Genomic DNA, 18,872 nt, shown 5'->3' on the forward strand with positions numbered 1-18,872 from the left:
TAACGAGATGCTAAATGTGTGGTTATCTCTGGCTGGCATCATCGTTCTGGATTAAAAGTAATCGATCGCCATTTTGTTGGTGTAAGATCAATATCAATATTTTATTCAGCACTACCCCCTCTTTCTTTTGTTAAAATTATTCTAGGTTAGATTGGATTACATTCAGTTGTCATTCCATAAAACCAAAAATCAGATGATTCTCGTGGGTTTGGAACATGTTAGAAAGTGTATCATAACAAACAAAGAACATCTGAATATAAAACTCATTTCCCTGACAATTTGTGAGGCGATTGTCATGTAAACAGCAGTTGTTACTATTTACAGAATGAATGCGCTGTCAGAATGAAACATAGATGTGCGCTTTTAATAAATTTATCATACACAAAATATCTAATCTTACTGTTGTGACCAAGTGATATCAAAATTGAAATCTATAAGACATTTTTAATTAAGTTGGTCTAATAGTCCCCTTTAAGATATTCATCTATATAGAAGGAATTGTCTACTAAAATGTCTTTCGAACTCTGTTTAAACTGTGATTTTTTTTAACAGTTGCTGGCAATTTATTGAAAATGTGTGTTCCTGAATTTTCAACCCTTTTTGGGACGAAGGTCAGTGTTTGTAAATCTCTATGGCATCTCTATAGATACATGCATGCATGATGCATCGTCTCTGCTAAGGCGCTTGTCTCACTGAATTTTCTTTCATGGTTTCCCATCTGGGAAAGCATGTTCCATTCATTACTTGTGCATTCTATACGATATATAGAGTTATGATGATATTCTAAAAAATTGTCTTTTAAGTATTATATACTGAGTGTTAGCATACTTACCACGGGCAGCATCCACAGCGTGGCCAGGTGAATCTGGATCCACTGGAAAAAAATTTCTATCTCGAGAAATCGCACGGATACAATTACAATTGTAACTGCAATACTGTTTCAGGTGTTGCGCTACGCTACAAAAGACTCCTTGCTGTATCCCGTGTCGCGGTATGTCCAGTGGGCGCTCAGGCACAGCCAACCAATTATTCTAAGGTGAGATGATACAGGAAAGTGAGTTGGCCTGAATACCAAAGCAGTCTGAAATCGCCATAGCAAAAAGAGATTTCGCTTACTGCTTCTAAGCTGAGAGTTTTTAACAGTAATAAATTTTTATATAGTTCAATTCCACTTTCCATTTCATTGGTATGTATACCAGTCTTTTTACATTTTTGTATCTTTAATAATAAATAGTCTTCCTAGGAGGAACGGATGCACGAATCCTGCACAGCCGCTCATGGCTATGTCGTAGTGGAGATGGTCTCGCATTGCCTTCCTCCGACCTGTTATAAAGAGTCGAGTGTGTTTCTGTGCTATGTGGATGACTGTGGCTTGCACAGTGTTGTGTTGGTTTAGTGTTGTTGTGGCTGAAAGGAAGGGAGACAGTAACCCAGTGCCGGCATATAGCCTGCTCCTCTCGGAAAGCACAAGGTGGGCCACTGAGCTTAACGTCCTAATCTGATGGATGGATCACTATCAACAGTGTCACATGCTCTCACTTTACAAGACACTGCGGAGACGTTTTGGATTCAATCCAGCCCATTGAAGTCAGAAACTTTACGACACTAACTCTCCTCCCCCTTGTCAGCCAAATAATGTGAGTGAGAAATTCGTCCATCTCCAGGATTTGAAGAAGATTATCTCAAGACTCGAGCCGCGCGGGATTAACCGAGTGGTCTCGGGCGCTCCAGTCATGGACTGTGCGGCTGGTCCCGGCGGAGGCTGGAGTCCTCCCTCGAGCATGGGTGTGTGTTTGTCCTTAGGATAATTAGGTTAAGTGGTGTGTAAGCTTAGGGACTGATGACCTTAGCAGTTAAGTCCCATAAGATTTCACACACATCAAGACTCGAGCGCCAGAGCACAGGCGTGCGTTAGCGACCTCGGAGGGGGTTTTCGTACCTGTAGCATTGGGTAATTTCCACTCTCCAATGCCCCCTGGGACACATAACTGAAGTACATAGAACAATCAGAATATGTTGTAGACACCTACCTTTTTTGTGGTAAGATCGTTTCCATCTCTGAAAAAGTCTCCAATTTTTGTTTTACTTGTCAATCGGAAACATCTCGTTGCTCAGTTGAACTAATATAATATTCTCGAGTTCACAGCTGGATCAGTTACGTTAATATTTTTACTACCAACTCTGTCCTTAATTGAAATTAATCTGCGGCTTCAAAATGAATCAAATCATTTTAATGAACATTGATTCAATGTGTCAGTAAACTCAACAATGTAGACAGGAATATATCACTACATTCTCACAACGAAATGTCAATAGCCAAAATAGGTAAACAAGAGTGAATGATACAAAACTATAATTTTTGAAATTCTATGCTTTGAGACAACCAATCCAAATATTACACACATGCACACAAACACTGTGATTTAAAGTAACTAAACAAAATAGCACACACACACACACACACACACACACACACACACACACACACACACATGCACAGTCAGGTCCCACAGGCATACAAAACTAAGACAATTATATACTCTATGCTTCCCACGAATTTTCAGTCTTTCCTAGTTGTTAAATGCAAAAAGCAATTTACCTTAAACTCTTCCTCTTATAATCAGCTACTGAATGCATAGCACATGCAAGAGTATCTCTCCACCAGAAGCTTCCAGTGGTGCTGCTGAGAACGTGACTAAAAGTGGTACATTGGCATAACAGGTGCGCTGCTAATCTTGTATAAATTGCTGTCTTTCAGTAGCAGTTTCATTCGCATCCTAGCGCTTCTACTGGGACGTGAGGGCTATGCGAGATGAGGAGACCACATGTAGCTGCCAGCAGCAGCCACGAGTTCGGGTCTCCGTCGTGGTACCAGCTTCCTGCACTAAGTCCATCTGCCAGACAATGCAGCGGGCCATCCATGGCTTGCTGTATCAGCAAGCTGGACTCCTGCCCAGGGGCAGTGGGGCGTATGCCGGGCACAGCAGCCATCTCCTGCCATTCCGGCGTGCGCGCCGCCGCGACACATGACATCGCCCACTGGCAAGCAGTGCTGGATGCCGTAGCAAGATACCTGGACGTACGCCACTGATGTGAGGTGTTTGTGGCACGACTTACACAGGGTCGAGGGCCACATACTGAGCACACTTGTCAGCAAAACTGGGTGCGAGTGTGCGTCTAGCTGGTTGGATACTGGTTGTCATCTCAGCTGTCACCCCCCTCACCTCTGTGGAGTGTGGTTGTGCTCACTACTACTCACCGACGTAACACAAATGTACAAGTCAAATAAAGTGTTAATTTTGACAGCGGAGTCTTTTGGGCTTTGCCGGCCTGCTATCACATATCAACCCTCCACCGCCTGCCAACCTGTGCCGCCATGCCTAGAGTGGGCAATACAACCAACAAAATGTTTTCAACACTACTCGAGTAGCAACTACAAGTACTCAGGAGCCTAATAACTTCTGAAAACGCACAGACAGTGAAACATACATTGTTTCCCTGCATTTTGGATGATAACATTGGCTGTCTGCATCCTATGGCCCCAGGAAAACTACTGCGTCGTTCCTTCCCAGAACTCAGCAATACTATAATTAAAATCCTCTTCTGTGGGAGAAACCAAAGTGAAGGTCGAATTGAAAACTTCAGACAAGGCTAATTTCTTATTAAGAAAAAACGCAAACACCGTAATATTCATGAGTTGTCTCTCAATCAGTACTGAAGCCACCCCTGTAAACCAGAATTCGTGTCAGCCTGGTGCTCACGGATTAGTAACTCCACAAGTACCAAGTCAACAACAAACTTCAGTTTTCGCTGAACCGATCGATAAAATAATAAACGTAACTGACATTGTCACACCGAATATATGATAAAACAATGTTATGTACAATACCAATATCTGACAGATCGTCGTAGGCGTCTTTTATTCTCTTTCTCCGTAAGTTAGGAAGCGTATAAAAGTATTGCAGTGGAATGCAAGAAAAGGCTAACTCCAACAGCGAAAGCTTGCAAAAAGAATTATTCGTAATCAGCCTGCGTCCTGTTATGCAAAAAGAGATTCAAGTATCAGCAGACTATTCACTTTAAAAATTATTTTGTCATAAGAGAGTACCGCCTTGATGGGAAAGGCAGGGTTGCTATAGTGCTAGAAAAGTGGCTGCCGCGTCAACCGTACCTACTCCTCCTAAGAAATAGCGACATCGAGTTGCTTGCTGTGGAAATACAAACTGCCCTCAGAAACCGGCCCGCGTTAGCTGGCCGGACATCCCCGGTATCCGGCCCGCCAAATATTTGAGGTGGTACCTATACTGCCAACAATTGAGTTTCGAGGCCTATCGCGACCAATACACTGCGACATTGTCGGAGCTCTATCTTTACAAAGCAGAAGGTCATGGTTAAACTTGTGTCTATCCACAATAAACAGACAGACCATTCTCCGTGCGATAGTGAAAAAAAGAAGAACGGTTAACAGAGTAGTTTTGTGAAAACATTTTAAGTAAAAACATTCTTTGCATTTTATTATACTCACGATTCTGGTGCAAGTCTTTTAAATGGACGCCACTTCGGCGACTAGCCTTAGTAATCAATCATTATGGAAGATGCTTCTTAAGCGAGGTTTCACTTCTTTTGATTACGTTGTAAAATATACATAGCAAGTACATCGTATAAAATATTTTTATTTAAAGGCAATTTAAAGATAATACAATACCTGGTGTACATAATGATATTGAATATTTTAGTTGTAACTGATGTATAAAAATAACTGTAATTAATTAATATCTTGGAAACTCACAGTGTTAGAGTATTCACATAAAGAAATTTAACATCTTAGTAATAATTAGTGACTTTTATGTAGCTTAACTTTCCTTTCATAATTACCTCCAGTTGTAGATCAAGTTTACTGGTAGAGACAATCATCAGCGACTTCAAATGCTCATCACATAATTTTGATCTGTAAATACTTTTTGCATGTTTCATTTTGGAGAAAGTTTTTTCACACAAATAAGCAGTGCCAAAAGCGGAAAAAAAGCCACGGGCAAATTTATGTATATTTGGAAACTGTGTGGATGGAAGACACTTATAAAATTCCAGTGATGTTGACTTTGAATGTTTTTCTCTAAAAAAGTCACTACATTGCAAATCAATAATTTGAAACTGAAGTTCTGCGGGTAACTCTTCTATATCGACATCAAAGGGATTTTGAAATATCTTGATATCGTTTGAATTTGCATCGATATCTGAAAAACGTGATTCAAAATTAATTTTTAAAGCACCCAAAGCTTCACTTGCGAAAGTTACAGGAAACGGAATCTCAGTTTGCTGACTGAATATTTGGCATGTATCAAAATGCGTGAAGCATACTTTGTTCAACTAAGATTGAAACAAAGCAATCTTTTGTCGAAAGGACTTAACATGCGTGTATAAATCAGGCAGAAGCTGGTTTTCATCTTGCAATTTTAAATTAAGGTCATTCATATGTTTAGTCAAGTCTGTATAAAATGTTAGCTTCCATAACCACTCACCGTTCCGTAACTCAGCCAGAGGGCGATTCCTTGCGTTCGAAAAAATTTCAATCACTGTTCGGCGTTCAAATAAACGGGTCAGAACTTTAGCGCAGTTAAGCCAGCGCACTGCAGTATAATATGGCAAGAAGCTTTCCTCAATATCTTCAAGAAACTCGCGGAACTGGCGATGACTGAGTGCATGGGATCTGATGTAATTAACAACTGAAATAAGTGGCTTTAAAACTTCTGACATATCTATATGTTTTCCACACAAAGACTGTTGCTGAATAATACAATGCACTACTAATGGTTTTGAGCCACCGTCATTTTCTACGGCCTTAAAAAGGAGAGCAACAATACCTTTATTTTTCCCACACATGTTTTCGCCACCATCAGTTGTAATAAATGTTAATTTCTTCCACTGAAGATTGTTTTTCTGAACTGTCCTTTCAACTCCTTTAAAATATCTTCGCCAGTGGTCGTCCCGTTAATTCTGTGAACATCAAGGAGCTCTTCATACACTTCCTAATTTTTGTCAATCCTCGAATAAAAAGTAGTACTTGAGCAGTATCTGATACATCTGTTGACTCATCCACGGCCAAAGAGAACTAGTCTAAGTCTTGACTTTTGTCACGCAGTTGTGCTGATATATTTTGTGCAATGTCATCTATTCTTCGAGCCACAGTGTTTGCCGACAAACTTATGTTTTTAAATAAATTAACGTTTTCTGGACACATTTCTTCTGCTGTTGCAATAATGCACTTCTGAATTAATTCACCGTCGGTAAATGGCTTACACTGTTTCGTTACTAAATGAGCCACACGAAAACTAGCACAAGTTGCTGCATGTTCTTCAGCATTTACTTTCTTAAACAGCGACTGCTGGGTTTTTACCTGGCGTTTCAGAGACTCTTAAATTTCTAATCGTTCCCATCCTGTAAGCTTGGAGTAATTCTGAGAGTGCTTAGTCTCATAATGACGTTTGATATTGTATTCTTTGAAGACTGATATTGCTTCATTGCAAATAATACACATTGGTTTGTTGCTTGACTCCACCACGACATATTGACATCCCCACTGCTCTTCAAAAATTCTACATTCACTGTCAACCTTTCGTTTCTTTTCCATATTTGTACAGAACTTCACAAAAGATTGTAACCTGAAAATAAAATTGTGCTATTTAATACTAATAAAACCAGGGAGTAGTCTCCCTAAACAAAATGCAATGATTTTATTTTTAAGGTACTTTAATTACTAAATTAAATACTCACAATTACACTGTAGTTCCACTAAAAATACAGTGAAAAAATACTAAAGTCGTGCTATACGTATTTCGATTTTCAGATTTTCCTTGTCACTTCGAATTCAAACTTTGAATTGTCCCACACTTCGTCGTCTCACCTATTAATACAGCGCATAAAACAATAAAAAAACTCGTAAGACACTCGCAACATAGACACAATCACGCAACACAACTATCAAATATATGCTCTGGCTCTGATACTCGCTACAAGACTACATAACTAAACTTTTTGTTGCGCCGCTTGAATTGACAATGCGTTGACATACTCTACCTCTGTTACGTCTTGCAGTAATAGTGTTGCTAACAATGATTTTGGGATTTCGTTAACTTTGCAGGACGATTTCGTGAAGAATGTGCAGTGACACACTTTTTGTCGGTGAAATTCGCCAGAATAAAATACGCAGAATTTCGGTCAGGTACGTCCACCAATCAAAATTATGTAATTAAATAAAAATCGTAGTTCGTTTCAGTGCTACCTATTCCCACAACTTACGATATTTGCGATTTCATCTTTCCTTTAGCCTTACATTACGGTGATCATGGAGTGCTAGGGTGCTTTAATCCCACTAGGTAGATCTTGGCCCTTATGACTTCGTGGAGAAGTTAAAGTGGCCCACGGACTAAAAAGTTTGGAGACCCCTGATATATAAGACAACAAGCATCTGGCGCAATTGTTAGACCGGTTACTGTTGCTACAATGGCACGTTATCAAGATTTAATTGAGTTTGAACGTGATGTTATAGTCGACGCACGAGCGACGGGACACAGCATCTCCGAAGTAGCGATGGAGTGGGGATTTTCCCGTACGACCATTTCAGAAGTGAAACGTGAATATTAAGAATCCGATAAAACATCAAATCTCCAACATCACTGCGGCCGGAAAAAGATCCTGCAAGAACGGGGCCAACGACGGCTGAAGAGAATCGTTCAACGTGATAGAAGTGCAACCTTTCCGCAAATTGCTGCAGATTTCAATGCTGGGCCATCAACAATTGTCAGAGTGCGAACCATTAAACGAAACATCATCGATATGGGTTTTCGGAGCCGAAGGCCAGCTCGTGTACCCTTCATGATGGCACGACACAAAGCTTTGCGCCTACTTTGGGCCTGACAAAACCGACATGATTGACTAGAAACAAGTGGCCTGGTCGTTTCAAAGTATATCGAGCGGATGGACGTGTACGGGTATGGAGACAACCTCATGAATCTATGGATCCCGCATGTCAGCAGGAGACTGTTCAAGCTGGTGAAGGCACTGTAGTGGTGTGGGGCGTGTGCAGTTGGAGTGATATGGGACACCTGATACGTTTAGATACGAATCTGACAGGTGACACGTACGTAAGCATCCTTTTTGATCACCTGCATCTACTCATGTCCATTGCGCATTCCGACGGACCAGGGCAATTCCAGCAGGACAATGCGACGCCCCATACATCCAGAATGGCTACAGAGTACTCCAGGAACACTCTTCTGAGTTTAAACACTTCCGATCGCCACCAAACTCCCGAGACAACATTATTGAGCATATCTGGGATGCCTTGCAACGTGCTGTTCAGAAGAGATCTCCATCCCCTCGTACTCTTACGGATTTATGAACAGCCCTGCAGAATTCATGGTGTCAGTTCCCTCCAGCAGTACTTCAGACATTAGTCGAGTCCATGCTACGTCGTGTGGTGGCAGTTCTGCGAGTTCGCGAGGGTCCTACACGATATTACGCAGGTGAGCCAGTTTCTTTGGCACTTCAGTATAATATGTGATTATCTGAATTCCCACCACCCAACATGAGAAGGAGACATAATAGAAAGGAATGGTCCGTCCTTCATCAATGTTTTAGAAGACAATAACCTCCCGATAGTCATAGAAGGAGCCCTAATATGGTCTCTTACCCCTTCAGTATATGTTCAGCAATAGATGTTATGCTTCACACCCTTGCTTTACTTAACTTTGTAATTGGCACGTTAAAACAGAGTCAATGGGACCCTATCACCTCCAGACGGAACTCTACATTAATACACACGCTGACACTACACAAATATATTATGATAATAGTAAGTGGGAAATTGCGGAAGTCAGTTGGGGCAAAAATAAAGGCACAGTTCGATGGTAACCGGAAAACGCGAGGTGTGAATTACATGAAAAAGTCGCTATCACACCATATCAACATTGAAAGCTGCAGCGGGTCATTCGGAAGAAAAAACAAGTTACTATTAAGAAGCAACATTCCACTCCTTGGTGGATCCTTCAGTGCTCTATAGAAATTGCAAGACGCAAGCTATCATTGAAAACTTGTCGTTAGAATTCTAACTTGGAAAACTTTTTGGACGTGCGAATTATTCACTTTTAAGCACATAATACTAGAACTTTCAATGCGCTCATACTTAGAGAGTCATAGAGAAAGTAGTGAGCGACAATTTTTAAATTTCTTAATATTAATTTTTTGGAGAAATCAAGTACATTATCGTAATCTATAGACTTTTCTCTCATTTTTCAACATAGCCTCCATTTCTTTGCACACATTTTCCCCATCGTTTTGCAAGTTTCAAAATACCCTTACGATAGAACCTGTTGCAGCTGCACGAAGATGCTGACACACTACTTTCTGAGTGTCGTCCACTGTCTCGTAGTGCTGGCCTCGCATCTGTTTCTTTACTGCTTTCATCACATGTCACACAATGCTTGTCAGAAACTCATCACTTCCATTTTGAAATCTCTGAAGAAGGTTTTGGTTGATGTTTATTCTCTGGAGACTGTGGTCTTCGGTCATTAAAAGTGAGACCAAAAGGGCACAAAATTTTCGACAATCTAAGCTTTGAAACATTTTTGCACTGCACTGTGTCTTATTGCAAGCTTTCTAGCGATTTTATTCAGTATGCACTATGACACGCCTGTCGTCCCTAATGAACTCACCAGCTCTTTCCTTCTTTCGTTCCATGGAACTATCTCACTGTTGACCACTACGAGGCTCATTTTGGACACTCGTTTTCCCATCCCTGAAATGCTTCACTCACATTACTAGCACCCACATCTCCATAGGCATGTTTAAGTCTGAGGTCAATTTCAGCAGTAGATTTTCTCGTTTTGATAAGGAATTCAATGATGTACGCTGTAGAAACGAAAAATCGATGCCCGCCATTTTGGAAGTATTTCCTGTGGTCACATGATAACGATAATGACGTCACAATATCGCTTCACGTAGTGAAAAGTCTGTAGATTACGATCCTGCACTCGTTTTTGTTACACTTGGGGAATCTGAATTTTAGCAGCTTATTGACCTACATTCTCTGCACACACATAATGCTTCTTTGAAAGCGTGCTGTAGATTGCATAAGTAAGTTAGCCTTTAGTTTCGCGCCTGACCACTCAGGACGCACTCATGATTCGTCGGTTCAGTCCACCAATGATAAATGACAGTAAACAAAACCTTTAACTAATTTTGGAATTTTAAATTATTTACTGGAGTCATAGTGAGAAATTTAGCATTGTGACTAAGATCATCATCCTGGCTGGTACTCTCCTAAAACATTTAAACAGTAAATATAAATAACTACTGTTACGCGCTAAGTGCCGTTGCTGACGGGTGAATCACAGCTTCTTCTGATACGCTTCAGCAGAACTCGACCTCATTCTCATGCTCTCCGGCCACCTGTCATTTTTGTGGTGGGATACTCTGCTGACCTTGCCTACTTGCTAACTCGCAGCAGCGCAAGCCTTTATGCACTCTGTGATATAGCAAAATGTGTGCTGAAATTCGGCATAAATGCCACAAACCGAGTGACATCTCCCCTTCCTACTACCACTGCGCATTTAGAGGAATGTATCAATACCTTCGCTCCTTCCTCGGTCCCATTCCTAAACCATCTGTTTCCGGTTGAAGGTCACAGCCATCATGTCCTGCTACATCCTTTATCTAAAGAGAAACTAAATGAAAAAAATCATCGAGTGATAGCTGTGATGGTATTCATTTTAATCATTATTCTATTATGTTTGCTAATATGCCCATGGAGGTGAAAAATTTGCTATTGTTCACTCTTAATCAGTATTGGATGCAATAGGATCCCACTGAAATGTGAAACACGCATGCTATAATTCTGATTCTGGAAAGAGAGAAAGATCCAAATTTGCCAGCTAACTATCAGTCAATCGCATTATTATGTGTAGCAAAAAACATTGGAGAGAATTGTAAAATGGAGAATGAGATGTGATGTGAAAACAATAATTTGAAACCTCACAGACAATAAGGTTTCAGAAAAAGCAAAGGGACATTGGGAAATCTTTTTGAACTTATCAAAAAAAAAAAAAAAAAGACTATGGCAATGTTAGGATTCCGGTGCTCTTGCACACGCAAGCGCAACTCGGAATTCACTCAATCATGATTTATGGTATTAGTACCCAGGTCGCTCAAAGAACAATCTATGTCAGATTAAAAGGCAATGTGCTTGGACCTGTTCTTGTCTCCTAGGGCTTGCCACACGGTGCGATTTTAAGCTCTGTCTTGTATACTTTGTATATTCATGATTTGGAATGAGCAATTACTCTCCCCACTGAAATAGTACAGAATGGAGGCAGGTATGCGTTTATTCAACTGCAGATTCGTATGCTCAGACCAATTACTCATTAACACGGAACACGTTGATGAGTGGCTGTCTACTAACACGCTAAGATTTCGGCAGAGAAATCGGTCAATTCCAGTTTTAACAAATCGATTGCTGCTCCCATTGACGGTCACGACACATGTGGAAAGTATACTTTCGAGATAAAACCTCACACTCGATTCATAGGAACGATATTTAATTCACAGATAAGGTGGAAGCCTCACATTCGAACTACTATTACTGAGGATAATGGAATGTAGTCAAATTAAGTCGGGTGATGCTGAGGGAATTAGATTAGGAAATGAGACACTTAAAGTAGTAAAGGAGTTTTGCTATTTAGGGAGTAAAATAACCGATGATGGTCGAAGTAGAGAGGATATAAAATGTAGACTGGCAATGGCAAGGAAAGCGTTTCTCAAGAAGAGGAATTTGTTAACATCGAGTATAGATTTAAGTGTCAGGAAGTCGTTTCTGAAAGTATTTGTATGGAGTGTAGCCATGTATGGAAGTGAAACATGGACGATAACTAGTTTGGACAAGAAGAGAATAGAAGCTTTCGAAATGTGGTGCTACAGAAGAATGCTGAAGATAAGGTGGGTAGATCACGTAACTAATGAGGAGGTATTGAATAGGATTGGGGAGAAGAGAAGTTTGTGGCACAACTTAACTAGAAGAAGGGATCGGTTGGTAGGACATGTTTTGAGGCATCAAGGGATCACAAATTTAGCATTGGAGGGCAGCGTGGAGGGTAAAAATCGTAGAGGGAGACCAAGAGATGAATACACTAAGCAGATTCAGAAGGATGTAGGTTGCAGTAGATACTGGGAGATGAAGAAGCTTGCACAGGATAGAGTAGAATGGAGAGCTGCATCAAACCAGTCTCAGGACTGAAGACCACAACAACAACAACATTACTGAGTGTGAAGAAGGTTTAAATGTAATTCACTCACTCACCTGTTTGTAGTGGCGAACACGTCAGAGTACTTTACTCACCACGTGCCGAGGGAGTATTCTACTTCGACTGGTCTATGACTGTCTACTGTATCACAGTACCCCTAAGTTCTATCTCACCAAATTCGATTCTCTTTAATAGAGAGCCATCGTACCTGTCTTGGAGCCAAGAGTTCACCGCCCACAAACGTCATTTTAGTTGGGAAGGGAAATGCCCTGGAGGATTAGAAGTCAGATAAATTTTACATTCAAGGCATGGTCTTTAAAAATAGTGACTGCATTTATCGATTAAGAGCTGCCTCAAACAGAAAAAATAAGGTTTCGGCTATCTGCACCAGCTTCGTCACTTGGTCCCCTATGATTTCTGTACAATGTTCTTCGCATTTGCTTTATTTGAATATGAACTTGGCACATTCAGCTGCTAGATTCCAGTCTATTATTATAATACGGTAGGGTGGAAAAGTGTTAATGTCAACTACATATGTAATCTTCTCGTTCAAGCTCACTGGCGTTTTTTCTCTGTATATTTATCAAAGGGTGTAAAATTCCACAACAAGAGGGTACTGGATATGGTTTCTAAGCTCTCAGATCCATCTCAGAAAAGCCTTAACACTGCCTGAAAGCGCTTCTATTTTTTCGGCGAACGCAGCGATGTTTCTGGAAGCACTCATATTTCTATTTTCATCTTCCTTCTTAAAGATATTACTCATGCCTGACTTCCAGAGTGTCCTAAGAAATATTCGGCACCGGCGGTGGAATATAACTACGAACCGATATATAGCATGTGGCACAGAAATATTTTCGCTGTAAACGGACTGGACAGACATTGCCACACTGGCATTCACCGCAATGAGGCAGTCGACGTATTAAGCTGCATCTACTGCCACTGCGCTTTATTTGAAATTACCATATACATGCTACATACGAGAGGTCAAGAGCTACGGTCAACGTCACTGGTAACAGATACGGAACCTGTCCCACCAACCGGCAGGTGTTTATTGTAAGATCTTACAATCATAAATTCCTACAAACTGTGATTTACGAGACACATTTGGACCAATCACCTGTTTCCACCACCATTCTACTCCGCCTGTACCAAGCCTCTTTTCCTCAACATTTACACAGAATCAACTTTGACCATTCTCGTGCATAAGAGTGTGGTTCTGAGTAGTGTGCTAATGTAAACCGCGTGTTGTTTTCGTGTCGCAAATTTGACCGTGAATAATCGGAAGTTTTGAAGATTATTTTGGGTATGGGTTGCCTCCTCCCTCATCCAGCTTCTTCTCCTTTGTTTCCTGAAAACATTAGCCTTTATAAAGTGACTTATTGTCGTTTGGAGTCTAGGAAAAAATCTGTTGATTTTATTGTTTGTATATTTTCATTTTTGTGTTTTGCTTACGATTAAGTTTTAGACATGGTGTGAATTGATAAATCAAAATTGTCTACTTTAGTTCGCATTCTATTCGCTAAAACGTAATTGTGTACAAAATTGCGAAAGCTTGAGCTTTTATATGTCTAAATACATACATCAAGAAAAGTTTTACATCACCTCGGTTCCAGAGTTCCGGAACCTGCACAGAAAACTGGAATAGAAATCAACATAATATCATTTCCGCCCTTTTTATTGCTCATGAAAACCACTCATTGCATGTTGCACCACCATACAGCGGGACCTTGATAGGTGGTGGTCCAGATTACTGCATACACTGATGCATGCCTGTATTCGTCGTGGCGTACTATCCACAAGTTCATCGAGGCACTGTTGGTCCAGATTGTCCCACTCCTCAGCGGCGATTCGGCGTAAATCCCTCAGACTGGTTGGTGGGTAACGCCGTCCATAAACAGCCATTTTCAATCTATTCTGAAGGAAGCAATTCACAAAATGTGCACGATGGGGGTGCGGATTAAAGTCCATGAAGACGATTGCCGTGCCAGTATGCTGCCGATATGGTTGCACTATCGGTCGGAGGATAGCATTCACATATCGTACAGGCATTATGGTGCTTTCCATGACAACCAGCAGCGTAAGTCGGCCCCATTTAATGCCACGTCAAAACGGCAGGGAACCACCACCTTTCTGCACTCGCTGGACAGTGTCTAAGGCGTTCAGCCTGACCGGGTTGCCTCCAAACACGTCTATGACAACTGACTGGTTGAAGTCATATGCGACACTCATCGGTGAAGAGAACGTGATGCCAATCCTGAGCGGTCCATTCAATATGTTATTGGGCCCATCTGTACCGCGCTGCAAGCTGTCGTTGTTGCGAAGTTGGACCTCGCCATGGATGTCGGGAGTGAAGTTGCGCATCATGCAGCCTACTGGGCACAGTTTGAGTCACAACACGATGTCCTGTGGCTGCACGAAAAGCATTATTCAACACTGATGACCTCAGAAGTTAAGTCGCATAGTGCTCAGAGCCATTTGAACCATTATTCAACATGGTGGCGTTGCTGTGATGGTTCCTCCGAGTCATAATCCTTATGTAGCGGTCGTCTACTGCAGTAGTAGCCCTTGGGCAGCCTGAGCGAGGCATGCCATCGACAGTTCCAGTCTCTCTGTATCTCCTCCATGTACGAACAACATCGCTTTGGTTCACTCCGAGACGCCTGGACGCTCCCCTTGCTGACAGACCTCCCTGGCACAAGGTATCAATGTGGACACAATAGAACCACGAGGAGGAGGAGGAGGAGGAGGGGATTAGTGTTTAACGTCCCGTCGACAACGAGGTCATTAGAGACGGAGCGCAAGCTCGGGTGAGGGAAGGATGGGGAAGGAAATCGGCCGTGTCCTTTCAAAGGAACCATCCCGGCATTTGCCTGAAGCGATTTAGGGAAATCACGGAAAACCTAAATCAGGATGGCCGGAGACGGGATTGAACCGTCGTCCTCCCGAATGCGAGTCCAGTGTGCTAACCACTGCGCCACCTCGCTCGGTCGAACCACGATATTGACCGTCTAGGCATGGTTGAACTACAGACAACACGAGCCGTGTACTTCCTTCCTGGTAAATGGAAATGATCGTATGGCATTATTGGCCGGAAGGCCCCATTCGGGGGAGCTTGGCCGCCGTATTGGAAGTTCTTTTTAGTTGACGCCACGTTGGCGACTTGCGAGTCAATGATGATGAAGGACACACAACACCCAGTCCGCTGCTGGGAATCGAACCCGGGCCCCTTCGCGTGGTAGGCGGTAACGGTACCGCTGCGTTACGAAGGCGGACCCTCTTTCCTGGTGGAATGACAGGAACTGATCGGTTGTCGGACCCCCTCCGTGTAATAGGCACTGCTCATGCATGGTTGTTTACATCTTTGGACGGGTTTCAAAAATGGTTCAAATGGTTCTGAGCACTATGGGACTTAACATCGGAGGTCATCAGTCCCCTAGAACGTAGAACTACTTAAACCTAACTAACCTAAGGACATCACACACATCCATGCCCGAGGCAGGATTCGAACCTGTGACCGTAGCGGTCGCGCGGTTCCAGACTGAAGTGCATAGAACCACTCGGCCACTCCGGCCGGCCTTGGGCGGGTTTAGTGACATCTCTGAACAGTCAAAGGAACTGTGTCCGTGATACAATATCCACAGTCAAAGTCTATCTTCAGGAGTCCTGGGAACTGGGGCGATGAAAAACTTTTTTTTTATGTCTGTATTTATTTATTTATTCGCTATTTTCTCTTAGACTGTTAACTAGGCACAAAAACAGATGAAATGTTGCACATGAATTCTTCACTCATCCGCACACTACTAATGTAGCGCTCCTTCCCATTGTCCTCATTACCCGCAGCAATTCGCCCATTCCCTTAAGAGTTCGAGCGTGATGCGCATCGGCACTGAAGGAATCATTGGCCAGTCTCACCTTAATCACATATGTGGTGTCTGTTCTTGCGGACATGTCCGAAAGAACATAAAACACTTTGATCCTGCAGCCGTTATCAATCAAGACACAAATGAATTACGGCATGTAGCGACTACTGGGTATTGATTTACATCTATGGGGAAAACTAGATTTTCTCGGGCACGCTGAGGCACAGCTCAGGATTTTCATGGGATGTGTGGCTGTGCCATTCATGGAGATTGCTGTCAGGGTCCCAGGATATCTTTCTTCGTCCTCCGCGAGGCTCACCAAGTCGCTGCTTCTGGAAGGTGGATGTTCTGCCGTGGTGCGTCTGGTTGTCATTATGTATGGCCTCCTCTTCATTGTCTCTCGGCCTTATAGGCTTGCAGACCATAAATTAATATCTTTGCTGTCAGCGAGTTCAGTGCCAAAGCTTCACGATCCGTCATACTCCATGTGATCAAAAGTAACCTGACACCCCCCAAAAACATACGTTTTTCATATTAAGTGCATTGTGCTGCCACCTACTGCCAAGTACTCCATATCAGCGACCTCAGTAGTCATTACACATCGTGAGAGAGCAGAATGGGGCGCTCCACGGAACTCGCCGACTTCCAACGTGGTCAGGTGATCGGGTGTCACTTGTGTCATACGCCTGTACGTGAGATTTCCACACTCCTAAACATCCCTAGGTCCACTGTTTCCGACGTGATAATGAAGTGGAAACGCGAAGGGACACGAACAGCACAAAAGCATACAGACTGACCTCGTCTGTTGACTGACAGAGACCGCCTACAATTGAAGAGGGCAGACATCTATGCAGACCATCACACAGGAATTTCAAACTGCATCAGTATCCACTGCAAGTACTGTGACAGTTAGGCGGGAGGTTAGAAAACTTGGACTTCTTGGTCAAGCGGCTGCTCATAAGCCACACATCACGTCGGTAAATGCCAAACGACACCTCGCTTGGTGTAAGGAGCGTAAATATTGGACGATTGAACAGTGGATAAGCGCTGTGTGGAGTGACGAATCGCGGTACACAATGTGGTGATCCGATGGCAGGTGTGGATATGACGAATGCCCGATGAACGTCATCTGCCAGCGTGTGTAGTGCCAACAGTAAAATTCGGAGGCGGTGGCGTTATGATGTGGTCGTGTTTTTCATGGAGGGGGCTTGCACCCCTTGTTGTTTTGCGTGGCACTATCACAGCACAGGCGTACATTGATGTTTTAAGCAGCTTCTTGCTTCCCACTGTTGAAGAACAATTTGTGGATGGCGATTGCATCTTTCAACACGATCGAGCACCTGTTCATAATGCACGGCCTGTGGCCGAGCGGTTAAACGACAATAAAATCCCTGTAATGGACTGGCCTGCAAAGAGTCCTGACCTGGATCCTATAAAACACCTTTGGGATGTTTTGGAACATCGAATTCGTGCCAGTCCTCACCGACCGACATCGATACCTCTCCTCAGTGCGGCACTCCGTGAAGAATGGGCTGCCATTCCCCAAGAAGCCTTCCAGCACCTGATTCAACTATGGCTGCGAGAGCGGAAGCTGTCACCTAGGCTAAGGGTATGCCAACACTATACTGCAATCCAGCATTACCGATGGAGGGCGCCACGAACTTGCAAGTCATTTTCAAACAGGCGTCCGGATACTTTTGATCACATAGTGTATGTTTCAGAGTGCTGTATTACCAAACACATTCTTATCCTGGTCTGTAATGTCACGTCTTGTGGCACACTCCCGGACGATGTAATGTGGGTTGCGGATTTCTCCATATTCACAATTGTCTGTAGTGTGTTGATGTATTTTCAGAAAGTAGCTGGGATATGGTCCATGCCCCACTACGTAGTATGTAGCTTCCTTGATTGGGGGAGAGTACTTCTGGATCTTTCTTGTAAGTCAGGAAGGAACTGATAAGTTCTCCTCCCTTTTTCTGCCCTGTCCCAGATTCCTTGCTATTCTCTATAAATGCGTGGCTTTATTTCCTTATTCGATGTGACTCTTGTGGCCAGTATCCCTTTTTGCGCCTCGGTGTAGATGTAGCAAGCGTAGTATCACCAGCATCGTCACAGCCGGTGTTGTTCCACACGAGCCTGTCAGACCAGGAGCACACTTCTCCGTGTTCGCCGTAGAGCCTGCGCTGTCCTTATCTCTTTGACTCTATGGGACCAAATAATCGACCTGTAGCCCATAGCAGAGATTAAGATTGCGTTGTGGTACTTTCTTATTGCAGTTACAGGCAGCCGAAAGTATCTTGGTCATTGCTGCTATTTTGTCCACGGTTTAAATGCCAGTCTGATAAAAGATTTCTACATGTGCACGGAAGTTTTCAATTTCGCCGATGTTTATATCAAGATACCTGTATACTTCTTTTCTTTTCACACGGTGGTCATTTATTCTGATTGTGGGCTTTCTCGATCTTGATGATGTTCATTTTAATATATATTAACTGTTTCGCGTGTTGCTGTCATTATTTTGTTCTCTACACACCAAGAGCTTTCCTACTATTTCACTCTAATTTAGCCCTTGTGTTGACAGAAACGTAGGTGATGTAGCCTCCAGTGTTTGTCACGCACTGAAGCTGACTAAGTATTCCCTCTAGGTCAAACTCCCATAAACCTAGACCACAAACAGAGTCCTGCGGGCAGTTGTTGATGACATTTTTCACTATCTACT

General features: G+C 42.7%; 1 protein-coding gene across 1 annotated transcript in view; it reads left to right on the forward strand.

Moving 5' to 3' along the window:
- The window catches only part of LOC126158826 (galactoside 2-alpha-L-fucosyltransferase SEC1-like), a 111,872-nt gene that overhangs the window by 48,403 nt on the left and 44,597 nt on the right, over positions 1 to 18,872 (forward strand). Inside the window, exon 3 of the mRNA XM_049916470.1 lies at positions 945 to 1,036. Coding sequence (XP_049772427.1) covers positions 945 to 1,036 — 92 coding nt within the window. The remainder of the gene's footprint in view (positions 1 to 944; positions 1,037 to 18,872) is intronic.

Source organism: Schistocerca cancellata, chromosome 2 (genome assembly GCF_023864275.1).
Source record: "Schistocerca cancellata isolate TAMUIC-IGC-003103 chromosome 2, iqSchCanc2.1, whole genome shotgun sequence".
NCBI classification, from domain to species: Eukaryota; Metazoa; Arthropoda; class Insecta; order Orthoptera; family Acrididae; genus Schistocerca; species Schistocerca cancellata.